At 42.8% G+C, this 20,513-nt stretch overlaps 1 protein-coding gene across 7 annotated transcripts in view; it reads right to left on the reverse strand.

The window, feature by feature from the left end:
• ADAMTSL3 (ADAMTS like 3) overlaps positions 1-20,513 on the reverse strand; it is a 408,215-nt gene that overhangs the window by 13,621 nt on the left and 374,081 nt on the right. For 6 of the 7 annotated variants that reach the window (XM_059879284.1, XM_059879285.1, XM_024982349.2 and 3 more), the window contains 2 exons: positions 19,830-20,034; positions 11,144-11,244 (listed from right to left, as the gene is read on the reverse strand). In XM_059879284.1, coding sequence (XP_059735267.1) covers positions 11,144-11,244; positions 19,830-20,034 — 306 coding nt within the window. Of the gene's footprint in view, positions 1-11,143; positions 11,245-19,829; positions 20,035-20,513 lie in introns of those variants that run through there. The other variant, XM_015459226.3, reaches the window with a different exon arrangement.

A 20,513-nucleotide genomic window follows, 5' to 3' on the forward strand; every position in this document is an offset into this window, starting at 1 on the left:
ATAGATGCAGAAAAAAGCCTTTGACCAAATTCAGCACCAATTTATGACTAAAACTCTTCAAAAAATGGGCATAGAAGGAACTTACCTTAACATAGTAAAGGCCATATATGATAAGCCTACAGCAAACATTATTCTCAATGGTGAAAAACTGAAAGCATTTCCCCTAACATTAGGAGCAAGACAAGGATGTCCACTTTTACTACTATTATTCAACATAGTTCTGGAAGTCCTAGCTACAGAAATCAGAGAAGAAAAAGAAATAAAACGAATCTAGATTAGAAAAGAAGAAGTAAAGCTCTCAATGTTTGCAGGTGACATGACACTGTACATAGAAAACCCTAAAGATAGTATCAGAAAATTATTAGAGCTAATTAGTGAATTTAGCAAAGTTGCAGGATACAAAATCAATACACAGAAATCACTTGCATTTCTATACACTAACAATGAAGAATCAGAAAGAGAAATTAAGGAATCAATCCCATTCACCATTGCAACAAAAACAATAAAATATCTAGGAATAAACTTACCTAAGGAGACAAAAGAACTGTACACAGAAAATTATAAGACACCAATGAAAGAAATAAAAGATGACATAAATAGATGGAGAGATATTCCATGTTCCTGGGTAGTAAGGATCAATATTGTGAAAATGACTATACTACCAAATACAATCTACAGATTCAATGTGATCCCCATCAAATTACCAATGGCAATTTTCACAGAACTAGAACAAAAAATTTCACAGTTCATATGGAAACACAAAGGACCCTAAATAGCCAAAGCAGTCTTGAGAAAGAAGAATTGAGCTGGAGGAATCAACCTTTTTGACTTCAGATTATACTACAAAGCTACAGTCATCAAGACAGTATGGTACTGGCACAAAAACAGAATTATAGACCAATGGAACAAGATAGAAAGCGCAGAAATAAACCCATGCACCTATGGGTACCTTATTTTTGACAAAGGAGGCAAGAATATACAATGGGGCAAAGACAGCCTCTTCAATAAATGGTGCTGGGAAAACTGGACAGCTACATGTAAAATAATGAAATTAGAACAATTCTTAACACCATACACAAGATAAACTCAAAATGGATTAAAGACCTAAATATAAGGCCAGAAACTATAAAACGCTTAGAGGGAAACATAGGCAGAACACTCAATGACATAAATCAAAGCAACATCCTCTATGACCCACCTCTTAGAGTAACAAAAATAAAAACAAAAGTAAACAAGTGGAACCTGATTAGACTTAAAAGCTTTTGCATAGCAAAGGAAACTATAAGCAAGGTGAAAAGACATCCCTCAGAATGGGAGAAAATAATAGCAAATGAAACAACTGACAAAGGATTAATTCCCAAAATATACAAGCAGCTCATACACTCAATGCCAGAAAAACAAACAATCCAATCAAAAAGTGGGAAAAAGACCTAAACAAGACATTTCTCCAAAGAAGACATACATATGGCTAACAAACACATGAAAAGATGCTCAACATCGCTCATTATTAGAGAAATGCAAAGCAAAGCTACAATGAGACATCACTTCTCATCAGTCAGAATGGCCACTATCAAAAAGTCTGCAAACAATAAATGCTGAAGAGGGTGTGGAGAAAAGGGAACCTTCTTGCACTGTTGGTGGGAATGTAAATTGATACAGCCACTATGGAAGACAGTATGGAGATTCCTTAAAAAACTAGGAATAAAACTACCATATGACCCAGCAATCCCACTTCTTGGCATATACCCTGAGGAAACCAAAATTGAAAAAGACACATGTATCCCATTGTTCATTGCAGCACTATTTACAATAGCTAGAACACGGAAGCAACCTAGATGTCAATCAACAGAAGAATGGAGAAAGAAGTTCTGGTGCATATACACAATCGAATATTACTCAGCCATAAAAAGAATGCATTTGAGTCAGTTCTGATGAGGTGGATGAATCTAGAACCTATAATACAGAGTGAAGTAAGTCAGAAAGAGAAAGGTAAATATCATATTCTAATGCATATATACGGAATCTAGAAAAATGGTACTGAAGAACTTATTTACAGGGCAGCAATGCAGAAACAGACAGAGAACAGACTTATGGACATGGGGAAAGGGAAGGAGAGGGTGAGACGTATGGAGAGAGTAACATGGAAACTTACATTACCATATGTAAAATAGATAGCCAAGAGGAATTTGCCTTATGGCTCAGGAAACTCAAACAGGGGCTCTGTATCAACCTAGAGGGATGAGATAAGGCAGGAGATGGGAGGGAGGTTCAAAAGGGAGGGGGTATATGTATACTTATGGCTGATTCATGTTGACGTTTGACAGAAAATAACAAAATTCTGTAAAGCAATTATCCTTCAATAAAAATATAAATAAAAAAAATGACTTTGGGAGGGAAAAAACCCCACTCTCTGGAGGAGTTGGAGCAGTCGGTTCAGGTGAGGAAGAGGACAGTGATACATTTGTTAACAAACTAAGTTCTGTCTGTATAAGCACTTGAAATATATTCTGGTATGAGTATGAACCTGTAGGTGAGCCCTCGTGCCCATTATGGGAAGTGCCTGTGCTTCCACTGAGGACACACCATCACTCGGACGCTGGACCAGCTCACTTCTTAGCTAGGCCGGTGGCTTCTTGCTGCCCTCGGGGAACGTCACAGTCTGGGAGGCCACCTGCTCCTCTTGTGCTCACAGCAGCGCTCGCTCTGTGGGCACCATGGACCCCAGGGAACACTTACCAAAGCTATGGGTCTGCTCTCGAGAAGAAGACATATATGATTCCACTTTGGTAGTGAGACCTTTTGGGAAGAAGGATCTGCCTTTAGTTGCTTTGCCCTTTAAAGCAGATCAGAAAGTTAATGGACCTCTGCCTTTGTTGTTGTCAGAAAGGGTCCACTGTGTGTGTATATTTATGTGTATAACCATGTGCCAGAGAACTTTCCAAATACTTTCCCACAGACTGACCCATTTATTCTTCACAACTACCCTACATAGTAGGTACTTAATTTTTTTAAATGAAGTATCAGTGATTTGCAATATTATGTCAGTTTCAAATGTACAACAAGGGCTTCCCTGGTGATTCACATAGTAAAGAATCTGCCTGCAAAGCAGGAGACCTGGGTTTGAGCCCTGGGTTGGGAAGATCCCCTGGAGAAGGGAATTGCAACTCACTTCAGTATTCTTGCCTGGAGAATCCCATGGACAGAGGAGTCTGGTGGGCTACAGTCCATAGGGTTGCAGAGTTGGACACAACTGAGTGACTAAGCACAGCACAGCACAGCATATACCCTGTGCTGTATATCACACTCTCATATCTTGTTTATTTTATACCTAGTAGCTGACACCTCTTAAACCTCCTACTCCTATCTTGCCCTTCCTTCACCTCTTTCCCTGTTTGGTAACCACTAGCTTGTTTCTGTGTCTATGAGACTGTTTCTGTTTTAGACATTCATGTGTTTCATTTCTTAGATTCCACATATAAGTGATATCATATGGTATCTCTCTTTCTCTGTCTGACTTGCTTTACTAAGCATACGTACACTCCAGGTCTATCCAAGATGTTGCAAATGGCAAAATTTCTTTTTTTATGGTAGAATACCATTTCATTGTATACCATTCATATACACACACAAACACACACCACAACTTCTCTTTATTCATTCATTTGTTGATAGCTACTTAGGTTGTTTCCACATCCTGGCTATTACAAATAATGCTGCTATGAAAATTGGGGTGCATATATTTTTTCTTTAAATTTTGAATTTTTTATTGGAGTATAGTCAATTAACAATGTTGTGATGGTTTCAGGTGAACAGTAAAGGGACTCAGCCATACATACACGTATATCCATTCACCCCAAACTCCTCTCCAATCTAGGCTGCCACATAACACTGAGCAGAGTTCCCTGTGTGATACAGTAGCACATCATCTTTTTGAATTAGTGTTTTCATTTTCTTCAGGTTTATACTCAGCACTGGAATTTCTGGATCATCTGGCAGTTGTTTTTAAGGAATCTCCATATTGTTTTCCATAGTGGCTGTGCTAATTTACAACCCCACTAATAGTGTACAAGGGGTCCTTTTTTTCTCATCCTCACCAACATTTATTATTTGGTGTCTTTTTGACAATAGACCTTCTGACAGGTGTGAGGTGATGTCTCATAGTGGGTTTGACATACATTTCTCTGAGGATTAGTGATGTTCAGCATCTTTTCATGTGCCTACTGAATGCCCTCTGATTACTGAAAAGATATTTACCCTAGAGAGTGAGCCACCTCAGAGGACCCATTTTGGGATATCTGTTGTTCTCTAGGGCAGAGCTCCTGGAACTAATGTATTTGTATCACATGAGACTATCTCCCCATCCCCAAAGATGACTGGAAGAGGGCCCTAACCTGAGCTAGTTGTCACTGTCTTTCTCCCAGGAATTTGGAAGTTGCTGGAGCAAGACATATAAACATGAAGGCTGGAGTAGCAGTGGCCGTACTCTGCCATAAGGGCCAGGGAAATAGAAAAAATAACATTCTGCAGAGATGAGAAGAGAAACAACCCTAATGACGATTCATTTCGTAGTAATAGTCCCTCCTGAGGTTTCACAGAATCATCCCTTTGGATTGGAATGTTTTTGTGTTCCTATAAAAGCCTGCTTATCCAAGCACATAATCTATAAGGAGTGAGAAACACCACTGGAAATACGATAAGATGGAGAAAATTCTGATAACCTGAACTTCTCAAACAGAGTGTGTGTGCCTGCTAAATTGCAAGAGTATTACACATAGTTGGAAGCAATACTTTGATTAGCAGGTAGGGGGAAGACTCCATCAAAGGGTTTCCTTAAGCAATATTGTCACATCAAACTGATTATAAGATTTATAAGAGGAAGAGGGATAAGGGTTTCCTGTTAACTGGAGGGTTTTTATTTTCCCCAGCGGGGATGAAACTTATGGGGCCAAAAGTTGGGTTCCTTTAGACAACAGGACAGAGATAGACCAAAGTTTCTACTAAAAAGAGTTGAACCAACATTCCAAGAATATTCAGAGAATACATTTTAAAAGATACCAAATTGTTGTATCTAAGAATGGCTGTCCTATCTTAAGAACTCTCCCACTATCTTTGTATAAACCATTCCAAGTTGACTTTTGTTGTTTCCAGCCCACAGGACCTTAATACAGCTACTTTTTCTGCTTCAATAGAAGATAGGGTCAGTGGGAAGTCAGAAGAAACTATTCAGCTTCCTAAATATACAAGATGATACAGGAACATGGAGCTGGACACCAGTGAAGATGCTGAAACCCAAAAGCCTGGTCACTTGAGAACTCAGTAAAAGAATGCAAGATTGCTCCAACAGAGAGCATCACTTCCTCATGGCCAGGGATGGGACTGCAGATGGTGATGCCCGAGCTGGGGGCTCATAGTCTGTATACCAACAATGAGCACACAAGTGGAGCTCATATGTTTTTCTATGTAAAACATGAAAGTAGAAATGGCAGCAGAAATCACAAAGTAACCCTGTTTCTAGTCTTTCTCAATTTCTCATTCCTCTTCAGTCCAGCTCTGCTCCTGCCTCAAATAACCCCTTTCATCATCAGCCAGATGGAACTTACTGATTCTATAGGGCAACAGATTTCAAATCTGCCTTATTATCAGAAGTATGTGGGCAGCTTAAAAAAGATGTAGATTCAGAAAGAATTAAAAAAAAAAAAAAAGACAAAAGAGATGTAGATTGCCAGCTTCCATTCCCTTCCAAAGATTCTAATTCATTAAGTCCCAATGAGAGGCCAAGAATCTTTATTTTAAAGAAACTTCCCAGGGAATTCTGACTTGTGGCTGAGGTTAGGAATTACTGCTCTGGGGAACAAACTCTCTCAGTCCTCAAGCATTTCCTCAGATCCCCGTGTTGTCTTCCTATATGTGAGCTAGTTCTACCCTGATAATTCTCACTCCCTTTAAAACTTTTTCCACAATGGAAGCCACACCTCCCAAACTCTTCCCAGAGTCAATAAAAGAGGCTAGTAGACACCCCACTCACCACTGATTCTCTACCCATGGCCACAAATAACGTTACTCCCTATTGCTGCTGCTGCTAAGTCACTTCAGTCGTGTCCGACTCTGTGCGACCCCATAGATGGTAGCCCACCAGGCTCCCCCGTCCCTGGGATTTTCCAGGCAAGAACACTGGAGTGGGTTGCCATTTCCCTCTCCAATACATGAAAGTGAAAAGTGAAAGTGAAGTCACTCAGTCATGTCTGACTCTTAGGGACCCCATGGACTGCAGTCTACCAGATTAAACACCCTCTAATATCTACTGAGGCCCTACTATGGCAAGTGGGTGTCTCCCGCCTACCCACTGCATTGTAAAGTGAGATTTAATGCCTCACCTACCTTCAGCGAGCCCACCCACTCAGCAGAAGAGGTCTGTGGGGGACAGTGAGGCCAGTAAACTTCAAAAGAAACCCACCCACAGAAGCTCTCTAAACTAACCTAGTCTTGCTTCCATAAACCACCAGATATTTGGGGAAAAGTAACAGCATGAAAGAAAAGCACTAGGATTAAAGCTGAATGGCCAACCTTGGATGAAGCAGAAACAATAGAGAAAATAAAAGGCAATTTGACTCTTTTTTTTCCCTCCTTGGGTCAAGGAATTTTTCTTCTATTATTTCTTTTAAAAATGTCTCCCTTTTAAGTTCTTTTGCATATCTCTTTCTCCAAAACCCTACTTAATCGGATACCCTCTTGGTAGATCTTTCCATGCCTTGTTGTCCTCTCTATTATCATGAATATTTGTTTGCTTCCTGTTTTGGCTGCCAAAAAGTAGTTGGAAAGTGAATGGCATACTCAAGGAACTGAAAGGACAGTGTGACTGGAACACAAAGAGTGAGACAGAGTGAGGTCCCGGATGAGGCTGTGTAGGGAGGTGGGACTTGACTGTGCAATATTTTATAGGCCACATAGTCAATTTTGGTCAACCTTTGTCCTAAGAGCAAGTGAAGCCTCTAAAGTGTTGTTAATCTAGCAGGGAGATGGGTGTGGTGATGGTAGGATCAGATTTGCATTTTGGAATCGATTACTGTGGCTGCAGTATGGAGCCTGGGTTAGAAGGATCATGGGTGGATGGAGGGAGATTAGTAGGATGGCTTGGCCAAACAGATTGGTGGTAAAGAAGGAAAGAAGTGGATCCGTTAGAGAAAAAACACAAAGAGCCAAAAGTCATACAAAACAGAAAAGTACAAATTACATTAAGATATAAATTTTCATCCATCAGATTGGCAAAATTTTTAAAACGTTGGAAATCTATATAAAGTTGGTAAAAAGGGGGACTCTCATATATTGTTGGTAGAGACAGTTTGATGGTAATTTAGCAGTATCCAGATGAGCATGTCTGTCGATTTAAGTCCATATCTAAAATCTATCCTGTAAGAGTATTACCCTTTATGCATAAAGATATATATTCCAGGATGTTTACTGTAGCATGTTTGCAATAGCCAAAAATGGAAACAATTAAATGTCCATCAGCAATGGACAAGAATGAGGTAATAGTAAATACAACAATTCAAAAGAATGAAGTGACCCTTATGTACTCAGATGGGGGAAAAGTCAATAACATATTGATAAGTAGGAAAAAAAACAAGTTTCATACAAAATATGTCTTGTTTATTATAAAGAAAGCACAAACCTCGTGTGTTTGTAAAATAAATATATCTTTGAGCATGCATAGTGAAACATCTGGGATGATACATATCAATCAGTGTGTGGGCTCTATCTTCTGAACAAAATTGGAAACTAGGTTTTCTGTTGAGAATCAGGGTGGCTGTTCTGAACATTTTCCATTCGAGGAGAATGGTTCTGGCTGGAATTGTGTTGGGAATAGGAAATGCAGCTGACACTACATTGACAAAACTTAGTGAAGGCTCAAAATGGAAACTGAGCCAATGGTCAGGGTCATCTCATTTTCCCCAGTAACTCACGATGTAGAGGAGGAAGGAAGAGCCACAGAGTGGGCATTTGCTATGACTCAGGCTGCTAAGTGCTTCACACTAAACCAGTTAATCAAAACCTCCCAGACACAAGACAATCTACAGAATGGGAGAAAATATTTGCAAACAATGCAACCAGTAAGGGCTTAACTTCCAAGATGTACAAAGAACTCATACAACTCAACAACAACATAAAAAAACCTATCCAAAAATAGGTAGAAGACCTAAATAGACATTTCTCCAAAAAAGAAATACAGATGGCCAATAAACACAGGAAAAAGTACTCAACATCCCTAATTACTAGAGAAATGCAAATCAAAATTACAGTGAGGAACTACCTCACACCAGTCAGAATGAACATCATTAAAGAGTCTTAAAACAAATGCTAGAGAGGGTGTGGGGAAAAGGGAACCCCCTGCCCTGCTAGTGGGAATGTACGTTGGTGCGGCCACTGTGGAAAACAGTATGGAGGTTCCTCAGAAAACTGACAAGAGTTACCATATGATCCAGCAATCCCACTCCGGGGTATATACTGGACAAACTAAAAATAAAAAGGACATAAGCACCCCGATGTTCATAGCATCACTATTCACACAGCCAGACATGGAAACAACCCGTGTCCATCAGCAGAGGAATGGATGAATGCAGTAGACATACATTTGGAATACTACTCGGCCACAAAAAGGATGGAATACATGGATGCAACTAGACATTATCATACTCAGTGAAATCAGAAAAGAAAGACAAATACCATGTGGTATCACTTATGAGTGGGATCTAAGCAATGACACAAATGAACCTACCTATGAAGCAGAAACAGAATCACTGACAGAACAGACTGGTGGTTGCCAAGGGAGGGGGGTTAGGGGGGGACTGAGTAGGAGGCTGATATTAGCAGACGTAAGCTTCTATATATAGGATGGATAAACAAATTCCTAATGTGTAGCACAGAACTACATTCAATATCCTACGATAAACTATAATGGAGAAGAATATTAAAAAAGAAGATGTAAATATGTATAACTAAATCACTTGGCTGTAGAGCAGAAATTAACACACACTTGTGTCAATCAACTACACTTCAATTAAAAAACAACTTCCCAACCATAATTTGACACAGACAGTAATACCCCAATCTGAAGATCAGGAGCTCAGAAAGTTCAAAGTTACCCCAAGAGGAGGGTGGCAGAACTCCAGATTCCACTGGTGGCCCTCTCGGCTCTCTCCTCACTTCCTCTGGCTGCAGCACGTTCCTCTAGGGTGGTGGAGCCGCCAGAAGGAAGGCATCTATGTCTCGGAGTGATCTCAGGGAGCAGAGCTCTTCTACCCTCTAAACCATCTACCAGTTCAGACTTTTATACAAGACAGAAGCATTCTTCTTGTGTAAGCCCCTCAACAAGATAAACGTTTACTTTATTCTCTGCCAACCCACTGTCCCAACGTCCTAATCAAACAGTTTCTAAACAGAGGAATAAATTTAGAATAATTGAAAACACTAGGATCCAGATTTAATCTGTAAATTAAAGGGAACTGATGAATTTTGAAAACTCAGTGTGGCCATGGGACTGGAAAAGGTCAGTTTTCATTCCAATCCCAAAGAAGGGCAATGCCAAAGAATGTTTAAACTATTGTACAATTGTGTTCATTTCACATGCTAGGAAGGTTATGCTCAAAATCCTTCAAGCTAGTCTTTAGCAGTCTGTGAACTGAGAACTTCCAGATGTACAGGCTGGGTTTCAAAAAGGCAGAGGACCAGAGATCAAATTGCCAACATTTGCTGGAACATACAGAAACCAAGGGAATTCCAGAAAAACTTCTACTTTTGCTTCCCTGATAGCTCAGACAGTAAAGAATCTTCCTGCAATGCAAGAGACATGAGTTCGATCCCTGGGTCAGGAAGATCCTGGAGAAGGGAATGGCAACCCATTCCAGTATTCTTGCCTGGAAAACCCCACAGGCAGAGAAGCCTGGCAAGCTACAGGCCATGGGGATTGCAAAGAGTTGCACATGACCGAGTGACTAACACTTCTACTTCTTCTTTGCTTTATCAACTATGCTAAAGCCTTTGATTGTGTGGATCACGTGGATCACAAAAACTTGTGGGAAATTCCAAGAAGAGAAGGGAATACCATACCACCTTACCTGTCTCCTGAGAAGCCTGTATGCGAGTCAAGAAGTAACAGAACAGGACATGGAACAACGGACTGGTTCCAAATTGGGAAAGGAGGATGTCAAGGATGTATATGTCACCCTGCTTCTTTAACTTTTACATAGAGTCCATCATCCAAAATGCCGGGCTGGATGAAGTACAAGCGGGAATCAACATTGCTGGGAGACACATCAACAACCTCAGATATGCAGATGATACCACTCCACTCTAATGGCAGAAAGTGAAGAGAGACTGAAAAGCCTCCTGATAAGGATGAGAGAGCAGAGTGAAAAAGCTGGCTTGAAACTCAACATTCAAAAGCCTAATAAGATCATGGCGTCCAGTCTCTTCATGCCAAAAGAAGGGGAAAAGGGGAAGCAGTGACAGATTTTCTTTTCTCAGGCTTCCAAACCACTGTGGATGATGACTGCAGCCATGAAATTAAAAGATGCTTTCTCCTTTGAAGGAAAGCTATGACAAACCTAGACAGCGTATTAAGAAGTGGAAACATCATCTTGCCAACAAAAGTCAATACAGTCAAAGCTATGTTTTTTCCAGTAGTCATGTACCGATGTGAGAACTGGACCATAAAGCAGGCTGAGCACCGAAGAACTGATGCTTTCTAATTTCGATATATTCAAGAGAAGACTCTTTTGAGTCCCTTGGATAGCAAGGAGATCAAACCAATCAATCCTAAAGGAAATCAAGGTGATGAGATGGTTAGAAAGAATCACCGACTCAATGGACATAAATTTGAGCAAACTTTGGGAGATGCTGAAGGACAGGGTTTCCCTACAGACTGCATGCTGCAGTCCATGGGGTTGCAAAGAGTCAGACACGCCTCAGTGATGGAACAGCAACAGCATAACATACACTACTGAGAATGGCACTGTAAGAAGTTATAATTGAGTATGAACTGTGCATTATGAGAGGTGGTGTATGGGAGGGATGAGCCATTCCCAGACATCATAGTGCTTATCTGAGGTGGGAGAGGTTGTGTGCTGCCCTAGGGTGGGGCCAGTACCTCTTTGTGTCATCACAGCCGGACTCAGAACTGTTGGGGTGCTGACAAATTATGTGATGCTGCTGCATCCTCACAATGCGACCCAGGCAACGTCCAGGACACTGAAACGAAAGCACAGTGCAGTATAAACAACCTTGTGTAAACTTCCCTGTCGGTCTACTGGTTAAGACTCTGTGCTCCTAATGCAGGGGGCACAGGTTCGATCCCTGGGTGGGGAACTAAGATCCCGCATGCGGTGAAGCATGGCAAAAATAAATAAAGACTGATATTAAAAAATTAAAACAACCTTGTGAGCTCATGCGTGCTATGGCGGCATTGCCAGAGACCAGCTACAGGGGTGAGCTGGCCAAAGGAAAGTTGCTGTTCAGTTGCTCAATTGTTTCCGATTCTTTGTGACCCCATGAACTGCAGCAGGCCAGACTTCCCTGTACTTCACCATGTCCCAGAGTTTGCTCCAACTCTTGTCCATTGAGTTGGTGATACCATCCAATTATCTCATCCTCTGTTGCACCGTTCTTCTCCTCCTGCCCTCAGTGTTTTCCAGTATCAGTGTCTTTTCCAATGAATCAGCTCTCTCCATTAGTGGCCAATGTATTGGAGCTTCAGCCTCAGCATCAGTCCTTCCAGCAAATATTCAGAGAAGGTAGGGAGGAGGGAAGCCCAGCTGTAAGGATCAGATTGCCCTCCTTCAGAGCCAGACAGCTTCCTAAGTTTCCTTTCATCCTCTTTTCCTCCTCAGAAACTGAGACCACCCCTGGGGAGGAGTGAAAAGCACAGGGCCAATCCCTAATTGAGCAGGTTAAGGTTCAGAAATCACTGTGCATAAAAGCATAAGCTACAGCCAAGTTTGGGTTTTCCTGCTTAGAGCAAAATGGAGGCTTGTGTGTAGGGGTGAGCTGAATTACAGGAAAAAAATTAACATTCGGCTCTTAAACTTTTCTGTACTAATAACACATATCAATTTTTTCTTGTCATTTGTTTTATGCTTGAAAAGGTCTTTCCCATCCTGGTAGTTCTATTCCAGTTTAATGACTACACTGAAGCACTTTAATCCAGGCAGAATTTATTCTGTTGTATGCGGTGGGTTTGGGCTCTCATTTTATTTATTCCTCTTTAATTAGTTGACCACTTTCTGTCTTATACAATTGTTTTTTATAATTTTCCAACAACATTATTGAGATACAATTCACGCAGCCTAAAAGTCACTGTTCAGTGTATACAGTTTGCAGTAAGTCCCTTACATATGAACCTTCAAGTTGAGAACTTTCAAAGATGCGAGTGTGCCCCTGTATGTCAGCTATTGTAACTGTACTACTGCAGTTTTTCAAGGTCCTGTAATGTAAGATGAAGGATGTTTTATTCTGTGTTTGCTTTTTATGCATTATTTGTGTGGAAAGTATCATAAACCTATTACAGTGCAGAACTCTATAGCCAATTGTGTTTGTTGGGTAACTAGGCTAACTTTGTTGGACTTACAAACAGGCCTAGAAACAAGTTCCTTTTCATGTATATGCTTTTAAAATATTTTTTCCCATTCTGTGGGCTGTCCACTTTCTTGGTCACATCCCTTGTAGCAACAAAACTTTAAGTTTTCATGTAGTCCCATTCATCTATTTTTGTTGTTTTTCATGTCATATCTAAGAAACCATCTCCTAATCCAAAGCATGAAGATGTATGGCTACAGAGTTCCTTTCAAAGGCTTTATTGCTCTAGCTCTTAAATTTAGGTCTCTGATAAATTTTGAGTTAATGCTTTGTAATACCACTTCATGGGAAATAGATGGGGAAACAGTGGAAACACTGTCAGACTTTATTTTTCTGGGCTCCAAAATCACTACAGATGGTGACTGCAGCCATGAAAATAAAAGACGCTTACTCCTTGGAAGGAAAGTTATGACCAATCTAGATAGCATATTCAAAAGCAGAGATATTACTTTGCCAACAAAGGTTCGTCTAGTCAAGGCTATGGTTTTTCCTGTGCTCATGTATGGATGTGAGAGTTGGACTGTGAAGAAGGCTGAGTGCTGAAGAATTGATGCTTTTGAACTGTGGTGTTGGAGAAGACTCTTGAGAGTCCCTTGGACTGCAAGAAGATCCAACCAGTCCATTGTGAAGGAGATCAGCCCTGGGATTTCTTTGGAAGGAATGATGCTAAAGCTGAAACTCCAGTACTTTGGCCACCTCATGCGAAGAGTTGACTCATTGGAAAAGACTCTGATACTGGGAGGGATTGGGGGCAGGAGGAGAAGGGGACAACAGAGGATGAGATGGCCGGATGGCATCACTGACTCGATGGACGTGAGTCTCAGTGAACTCCGGGAGTTGGTGATGGACAGGGAGGCCTGGCATGCTGCAATTCATGGGATCGCAAAGAGTCAGACACGACTGAGCGACTGATCTGATCTGATCTGATCTGAATACCTTATATGCTAGGAGTCTAAGTTCATTCTTTTGCATTTGCATATTCAGTTGTTCTTCGCCAATGAGGAAGCAATTGTTCTTCTCTCATTGAATTGGTATTGTCACTCTTGTAGAAAATCACCTGACATAGATACATGGATTTGTCTCTAGACTTCAAATTCAATTTCATCAATCTATGTGTCTATGCTAGGTTAGCACCATGTTGCTGTTCCGTCAGTAAGTCACATCCGACTCTTTGCAATCCCATGGACAGTGTGGACTGCAGCCTGCCAGATACCTCTGTCTGTGAGATTTCCCAGGCAAGAATACTGGAGTGACTATTTGATGCAGGGATCAAACCTGCGTCTCCTGCATTAGCAGGTGGGTCCTTTAGTGCTGAGCCACCAAGGAAGCCCATGTTAGTACTGCACTGTCTTATTATTGAAGTAAGTTTTGAAATTGACATGTCTGAGCCCTCTAACTTTGTTCTTTCTCTAGATTGCTTTGGCTATCTTGGGTCGTTTATATTTCCATATAAATTTTAGGATCAGCTTGCCAATTTCTGCAAAGAAGCTGGGGTTTTGATGGGGATTATGTTGAATCTGTAGATCAATTTACTGTCATGTGTATAATATTATGTTTTTTGATCCATAAATATACAATGCCTTTTCATTTATTTAGGTCTTCTTTAACAGTCCTTAGGCTTCCCTGGTGGCTCAGACGGTAAAGAATCTACCTACAATGCAGAAGACCTGGGTTCGATGCTCAGGTCAGGAAGATTCCCTGGAGAAGAGAATGGCTACCCACTCCAGTATTCATGCCTGAAGGATGCCATGGGTACAGGAGCCTAGAGGGCTACAGTCTATGGGGTCACAAAGTGTTGGACACAATGAAGCAATGAACACATTCTTTAATGTCCTTAAAAAAAGTTACTGTAGTTTTATAGTGTTCATTTTTTAAAAACTCTTCTTCCCTCTATGACTAACTGCTTTTGGGTTTAAACTCATTTTGAATGGGTGTGTTTCTGCACTTTTCTTACACTGCACGACTTCAGTGTGTTCTGCACTGATGCTGCACTGTTTTACTTACAGCAGTTTTGCAGGACACTCTGACATCAGGTTAGGAAACTCTTTCTATCCTCCTATCGATTTGTTTTTCTAAAAATCTCTTGTCCTCACTCACTCTCACATATGAATGTCAAAATCATATGAGGTCTGAGAAAAGAATTCTACAGTAATTTGAATTGGAAGTACGTGTTGTGATTCATTTAAGGGAATGGGCTCCTTTATAGCACTCAGAGTACCTTTACTTATCCAAATTTTCTGTTATGTGTTTCAACAATATGTTGTATTTTTCTTTATGGGTCAGGCAAGGATTAATTTTATGTGTCACTTCTCATCCATACCTGACGAAGTGATAGTTTAATGAGGTTTTGAACTTGGAATTGATGTTTGAATGGTTTAAGAATTCTGAGGATGTTGATGTAAAAGAACCAAATTAGAACATTTCCTAACACTACATACAAAGATAAACTCAAAATGGATTCAAGACCTAAATGTAAGGTCAGAAACTATAAAACTCTTAGAGGAAAGCATAGGCAGAACACTCAATGACATAAATCAAAGCAACAACCTCTATGACCCACCTCCTAGAGTAATGGAGATTTAAAAAAAAATAAACAAGTGGGATCTGATTAAACTTAAAAGGTTTTGCACAGCAAAGGAAACTATAAGCAAGGTGAAAAGACCAACCCTCAGAATGGGAGAAAATAATAGCAGATGAAACAGCTGACAGACGATTAATTTCCAAAATATACAAGCAGCTCATACAACTCACTACCAGAAAAACAAACAACCAAATCAAAAAGTGGGGCAAAAGACCTACACAAGACATTTCTCTAAAGAAGACATGCAGATGGCTAACAAACATGTGAAAAGAGGCTCGATATTGATTATTATTAGAGAAATGCAAATCAAAACTGGTGAGACTATCACCTCACACCGGTCAGAATGACCATTATCAAAAAGTATGCAAACAACAAATGCTGAAGAGGGTGTGGAGAAAAGGGAATCCTCTTGCACTGTTGGTGGGAATGTAAATTGATACAGCCACTATGGAAGATGGTATGGAAGTTCCTTACAAACTAGGAATAAAACCACCATATGACCCAGCAATCCCACTTCTAGGCATATACCCTGAGGAAACCAAAACTGAAAAAGACACATGTTCCCCAGTGTTCACTGCAGCGCTATTTACAATAGCTAGAACACTGAGGCAACCTAGATGTCCATCAACAGTAGAATGGCTAAAGAAGTTGTGGTACATATACACAATGGAATATTCAGTTCAGTTTAGTTCAGTCGCTCAGTCATGTCCGACTCTTTGGGACCCCATGAATTGCAGCACGCCAGGCCTCCCTGTCCATCACCAACTCTCAGAGTTCACTCAAACTCATGTCCATTGAGTCAGTGATGCCATCCAGCCATCTCATCCTCTGTTGTCCCCTTCCCCTCCTTCCCCCAATCCTTCCCAGCATCAGAGTCTTTTCCAATGAGTCAATTCTCTGCATGAGGTGGCCAAAGTACTGGAGTTTCAGCTTTAGCATCATTCCTTCCAAAGAACACCCAGGACTGATCTCCTTTAGGATGAACTGGTTGGATCTCCTTGCAGTCCAAGGGACTCTCAAGAGTCTTCTCCAACACCACAGTTCAAAAGCATCAATTCGTCAGCACTCAGCCTTCTTCACAGTCCAACTCTCACATCCATACATGACTATTGGAAAAACAGCTACTCAGCCCTAAAAGGAACACATTTGCATCTGCCCTAATGAGGTGGATAAACCTAGAGCCTATTATACAGAATGAAGTAAGTCAGAAAGAGAAAGATAAATATCATATTCTTAATCATATATACGGAATCTAGGAAAATGGTACTGAAGAATTTATTTGCAGCACAGCAATGGAGAAAAAAACATAGAGAACAGACTTATGGACATGGGGAAAGGGGAGGAGAGGCTGAGATGCATGGAGAGAGTAACATGGAAACTTACATTACCATATGTAAAATAGATGGCCAATGGGAATTTAGTGTATGTCTCTGGGAACGCAAACAGGGGCTCTGTATCAACCTAGAGGGGTGGGATGGAGAGGGAGATGGGACAGAGATTTAAGATGGAGGGGACATATGTATACCTATGGCTGATTCATGTTGAGGTTTGACAGAAAATAACAAAATTCTGAAAGCAATTATCCTTCAATTAAAAAATAAATTAATTTTTTAAAAAGAATTCTGGGGATGTTGAGATGGGGTGAGTGTATTGTGCACATGAGAAGGACCTAAATTTGGGGGAAAATGCAGAATGTTATGGACCAAACTGTATCCCTCAAAATTTATACAGTGAGGTCCTAACCACCAATGTGACCGTATTTAGAGATAGGGTCCTAAGGAGGTTAGAGGTTAAATGAGGCCAAAGGGTGGAGCCTTAGTCTGATAGGAAGTGGCCTTGTAAGAAGTAGAAGAGACACTCAGAACTCTCTTTTCCGTGTGTGCTGAGAGAAGAGGTTATGTGAGGATAGAGACAGAGGAGCCTGCCAGGCTACAGTCCTGTCCATGGGGTTGCAAAAGAGTCGGACATGACTTAGCGACACAAGAATAATAGTGTCAGAAGGTGGTTGTCTACAAGCCAGTAACTAAAACCAACCCTAAGAACACCTTGATTTTGAACTTCTAGCCTCCTGCTGCTGCTGCTGCTAAGTCGCTTCAGTGAAGTCCAACTGTGCGACCCCATAGATGGCAACCCACCAGGCTCCTCCATCCCTGGGATTCTCCAGGCAAGAACACTGGAGTAGGTTGCCATTTCCTTCTCCAATGCATGAAAGTGAAGTCGCTCAGTCGTGTCTGACTGTTCGTGACCCCATGGACTGCAGCCTACCAGGCTCCTCTGTCCATGAGATTTTCCAGGCAAGAGTACTGGAGTAGGTTGCCATTGCCTTCGCCGATAAAATAAGAACATTAATAGCAAGCATGCTGACCCTCGACCCGACAACCAGAGCTACTTTACCCGTCTTTGGCATCATCCATGGGTCAAGTGGATAAGGAGCCACTCCAGCCACTCTGTGAAGAGGACTCGGAGGTGACAGTGCAGAAGCTTCTGGGCTCCTTAGAAAGCCAGAACTCAGAAAGCCTGAGCTTGAATACACCCAGTGGGGCCCCAGTCCATCCTTGTGAAGTCCTCCCTTGCCATGAAGGACTTCACCATCCAAAAACCTCAGCCTCAAAGCCCTCAGATTTCTACCATCATACCAGCCTGGCTATTCGTGAGGGAGACCATTCGGATACCAGAGACAACCCACGATTCAGATGAGATCACTGACCCTACCACTCCCCCACCTACCCCATCTTCCTGGTGTGACCATGGGGCCACTCCCTTCATCCACGGCACCCCCGACACCCGCCACACCCGCCGCATGCCTGACACCCGGAGCACCAGCGATATCTGCGGCACAGGTGGCACCCAACACACCAGCGGTATTCGAGACATCAGCAGAATCCGAGACACCAGTGATACCCATGACAAGAGCGACACCTGTGACACCAGTGGCAGCCATGACACCCGAGACACCAGCAGCACCCGTGACACCCACGCAAGAGCAGCACCCACGGCAAGAGCAGCACCCAAGACATCAGTGGCACCCGAGACACAGCAGCATCCCAGATACCAGTGATACCCGAAACAAGAGCACCACCTGTGACACCAGCAGTACCCGTGACACCTGAGCCACCAGCGGCACCCGAGACACCAGCAGCACTCATGACACCCACGGCAAGAGCAGCACCCACCACAAGAGCGGCACCCGAGACACCAGTGGCACCCATGACATCAGTGGCACCTGTGACACCCGAGACACCAGCGGCACCCAGGACAAGAGCAGCACCCAGACAAGAGCGGCACCCGAGACACCAGTGGCACCTGCGACAGCAGCGGCACCTGAGATACCAGTGGCACCCATGACACGAGTGGCACCAGGACAAGAGCAGCACCCGAGACACCAACAGCACCCAGGACAAGAGTGGCACCTGAGACACTAGCAGCACCCGGGACAAGAGTGGCACCCAGACACCAGCGGCACCCGAGATACCAGTGGCACCCAAGACACCCATGGTACCTGTGACATTAGCAGCAAAGCCCCAGAGGGAACCCACTACCCCCTGAGTGTGGCTAACACCACCGGACGCTCCTACCAAGCTGGGCAGTCCCACTCCCCAGCCACTCCTTCTGGCCTCAGCAAGAAAAAGAGGGGCGTGGCTGGGAGAATATGGAGGTTTATAATATAACATTGCTGTTGTGGACTGCCCAGCAATACCCGCACAAGTAAAGTAGGCCCAGAACAACCCATGGATGACTGACCAAGACAAAGCAGCCCTGCCGGGCTCCCTGAGACCCAGTCAAATGGACTTTGGGATTCAAATCCAGCACCTCCACAGCCATCAGGAGCCCTGGCCAGCTTAGAGAATGGCCTGGAGCGGCCTGGGGGACCAGAAGAGGCGCCACCCTGACCCAGCTGCCCCTCCTCCGCCACTGCGTGAAACTTCACAGACTGGACTGTCCCCCGGGGCATGCCCCCCTCCCCCACACTCCCCCCTTCCATGTTAGTGGTGGAGGGGATAGTTTTTGCCAACTCCTTGGTTCTTCATGGTTTTAATTAACTTTATTTCTCCAGAAAGATGTATCTCCCTCTGTTTTGCATCCTCTCCAGTTAGAGAAGTGTGTAGTCATGTAGGACTTGGAGTTAATGACCTAAGAATTAGCACAATGATTCTCAAGAGCAACAACTGCTGCACTGCAGGGCAGAAATGCAGAAAGAGTGTATTATTCTCCCACACTGACAATACTGAACATTTTCTGAAGGGCTGAGGGGAACTTTTGATCTCTGCAGCCTGTGTTAATATTGACCGGGAGGTCTAGGATAGAATAGAACCAGCTGGTGTGTGGTGTGGTCAGCTCCCTGTGCAGATGAGTTTCCTGAATGTCCTGCAGGAGTCTGCGCTCTCCTCTCCCCTGTGGGGAAGGGCCCTGATGGGTGGGGTTTTGTTACAGTATTGCTTGTTTTATGTTTTGGCCTCATGGCATATGGGATCTTAGTTCCCCGACCAGGGATGGAACCCACATCCCTTGCATTGGAAGGCAAAGTCCTAACACTGGACTGCCAGGGGAAGTCCCTTTTTGGATATGTGGGTTTGACCACAGGGACTGGATGATTTTTAAACACTAGATTTGTCAGCATTACCTGGTTCCCTTGTTCAAAGAGCCCTTGAACACAGGGGTGACTGGAACAGGGTCTTCTCCCCAGAGGCCTGTCTCTGAGGATGCACACTCTTGGTGGCAACGCCTGCACCGTTCCGTTGGCTCTTGTGCGCTTACATGTCACTTGCCGACTGCGGAATCCTTCACCACAAGACACAGAGCACTCTGACCACGCGCCTGTGAGCCACCTAAGAACAAAAACTACAGGAGCTTAGTAGGTCAGACCCTATGGGGACTGTCTTCCAAAGAGAAAGCCCATCCTAGCAGTATGACTGTTTCAAGGCTGACACATATCTCTGGGAGTGGGCAGCAGCACAATAACTCCCAGCTGTACTCTCAGATATCCTTTCACTAAGAAGCAACAGAATCACCATGTAGAGACGATAGCATCGGGGTGGGATAAAATAGTCCTCAGAGATGTAAGAGCCATCAGCTGTGTGGCCTCAGAGAGCAGAGCTAGGGCAAAATTAGTTGGAAATTTTGGAAACGTGATTTTCAACTCATGGAAACCAAAGGGAAGAAAAAAGGAGGTAGCACCTGTTTGGTCACTCAGACTTGTCTGATTCTTGCGACCCCATGGGCTGTAGCACCAGGCTCCTCTGACCATGGGATTTTCCAAGCAAGAATACTGGAGAGGTTGCTATCTCCTCCCCCAGAGGATCTTCCC

The sequence above is a fragment of the Bos taurus genome, chromosome 21 (assembly GCF_002263795.3).
Source record: "Bos taurus isolate L1 Dominette 01449 registration number 42190680 breed Hereford chromosome 21, ARS-UCD2.0, whole genome shotgun sequence".
NCBI lineage: Eukaryota > Metazoa > Chordata > Mammalia > Artiodactyla > Bovidae > Bos > Bos taurus.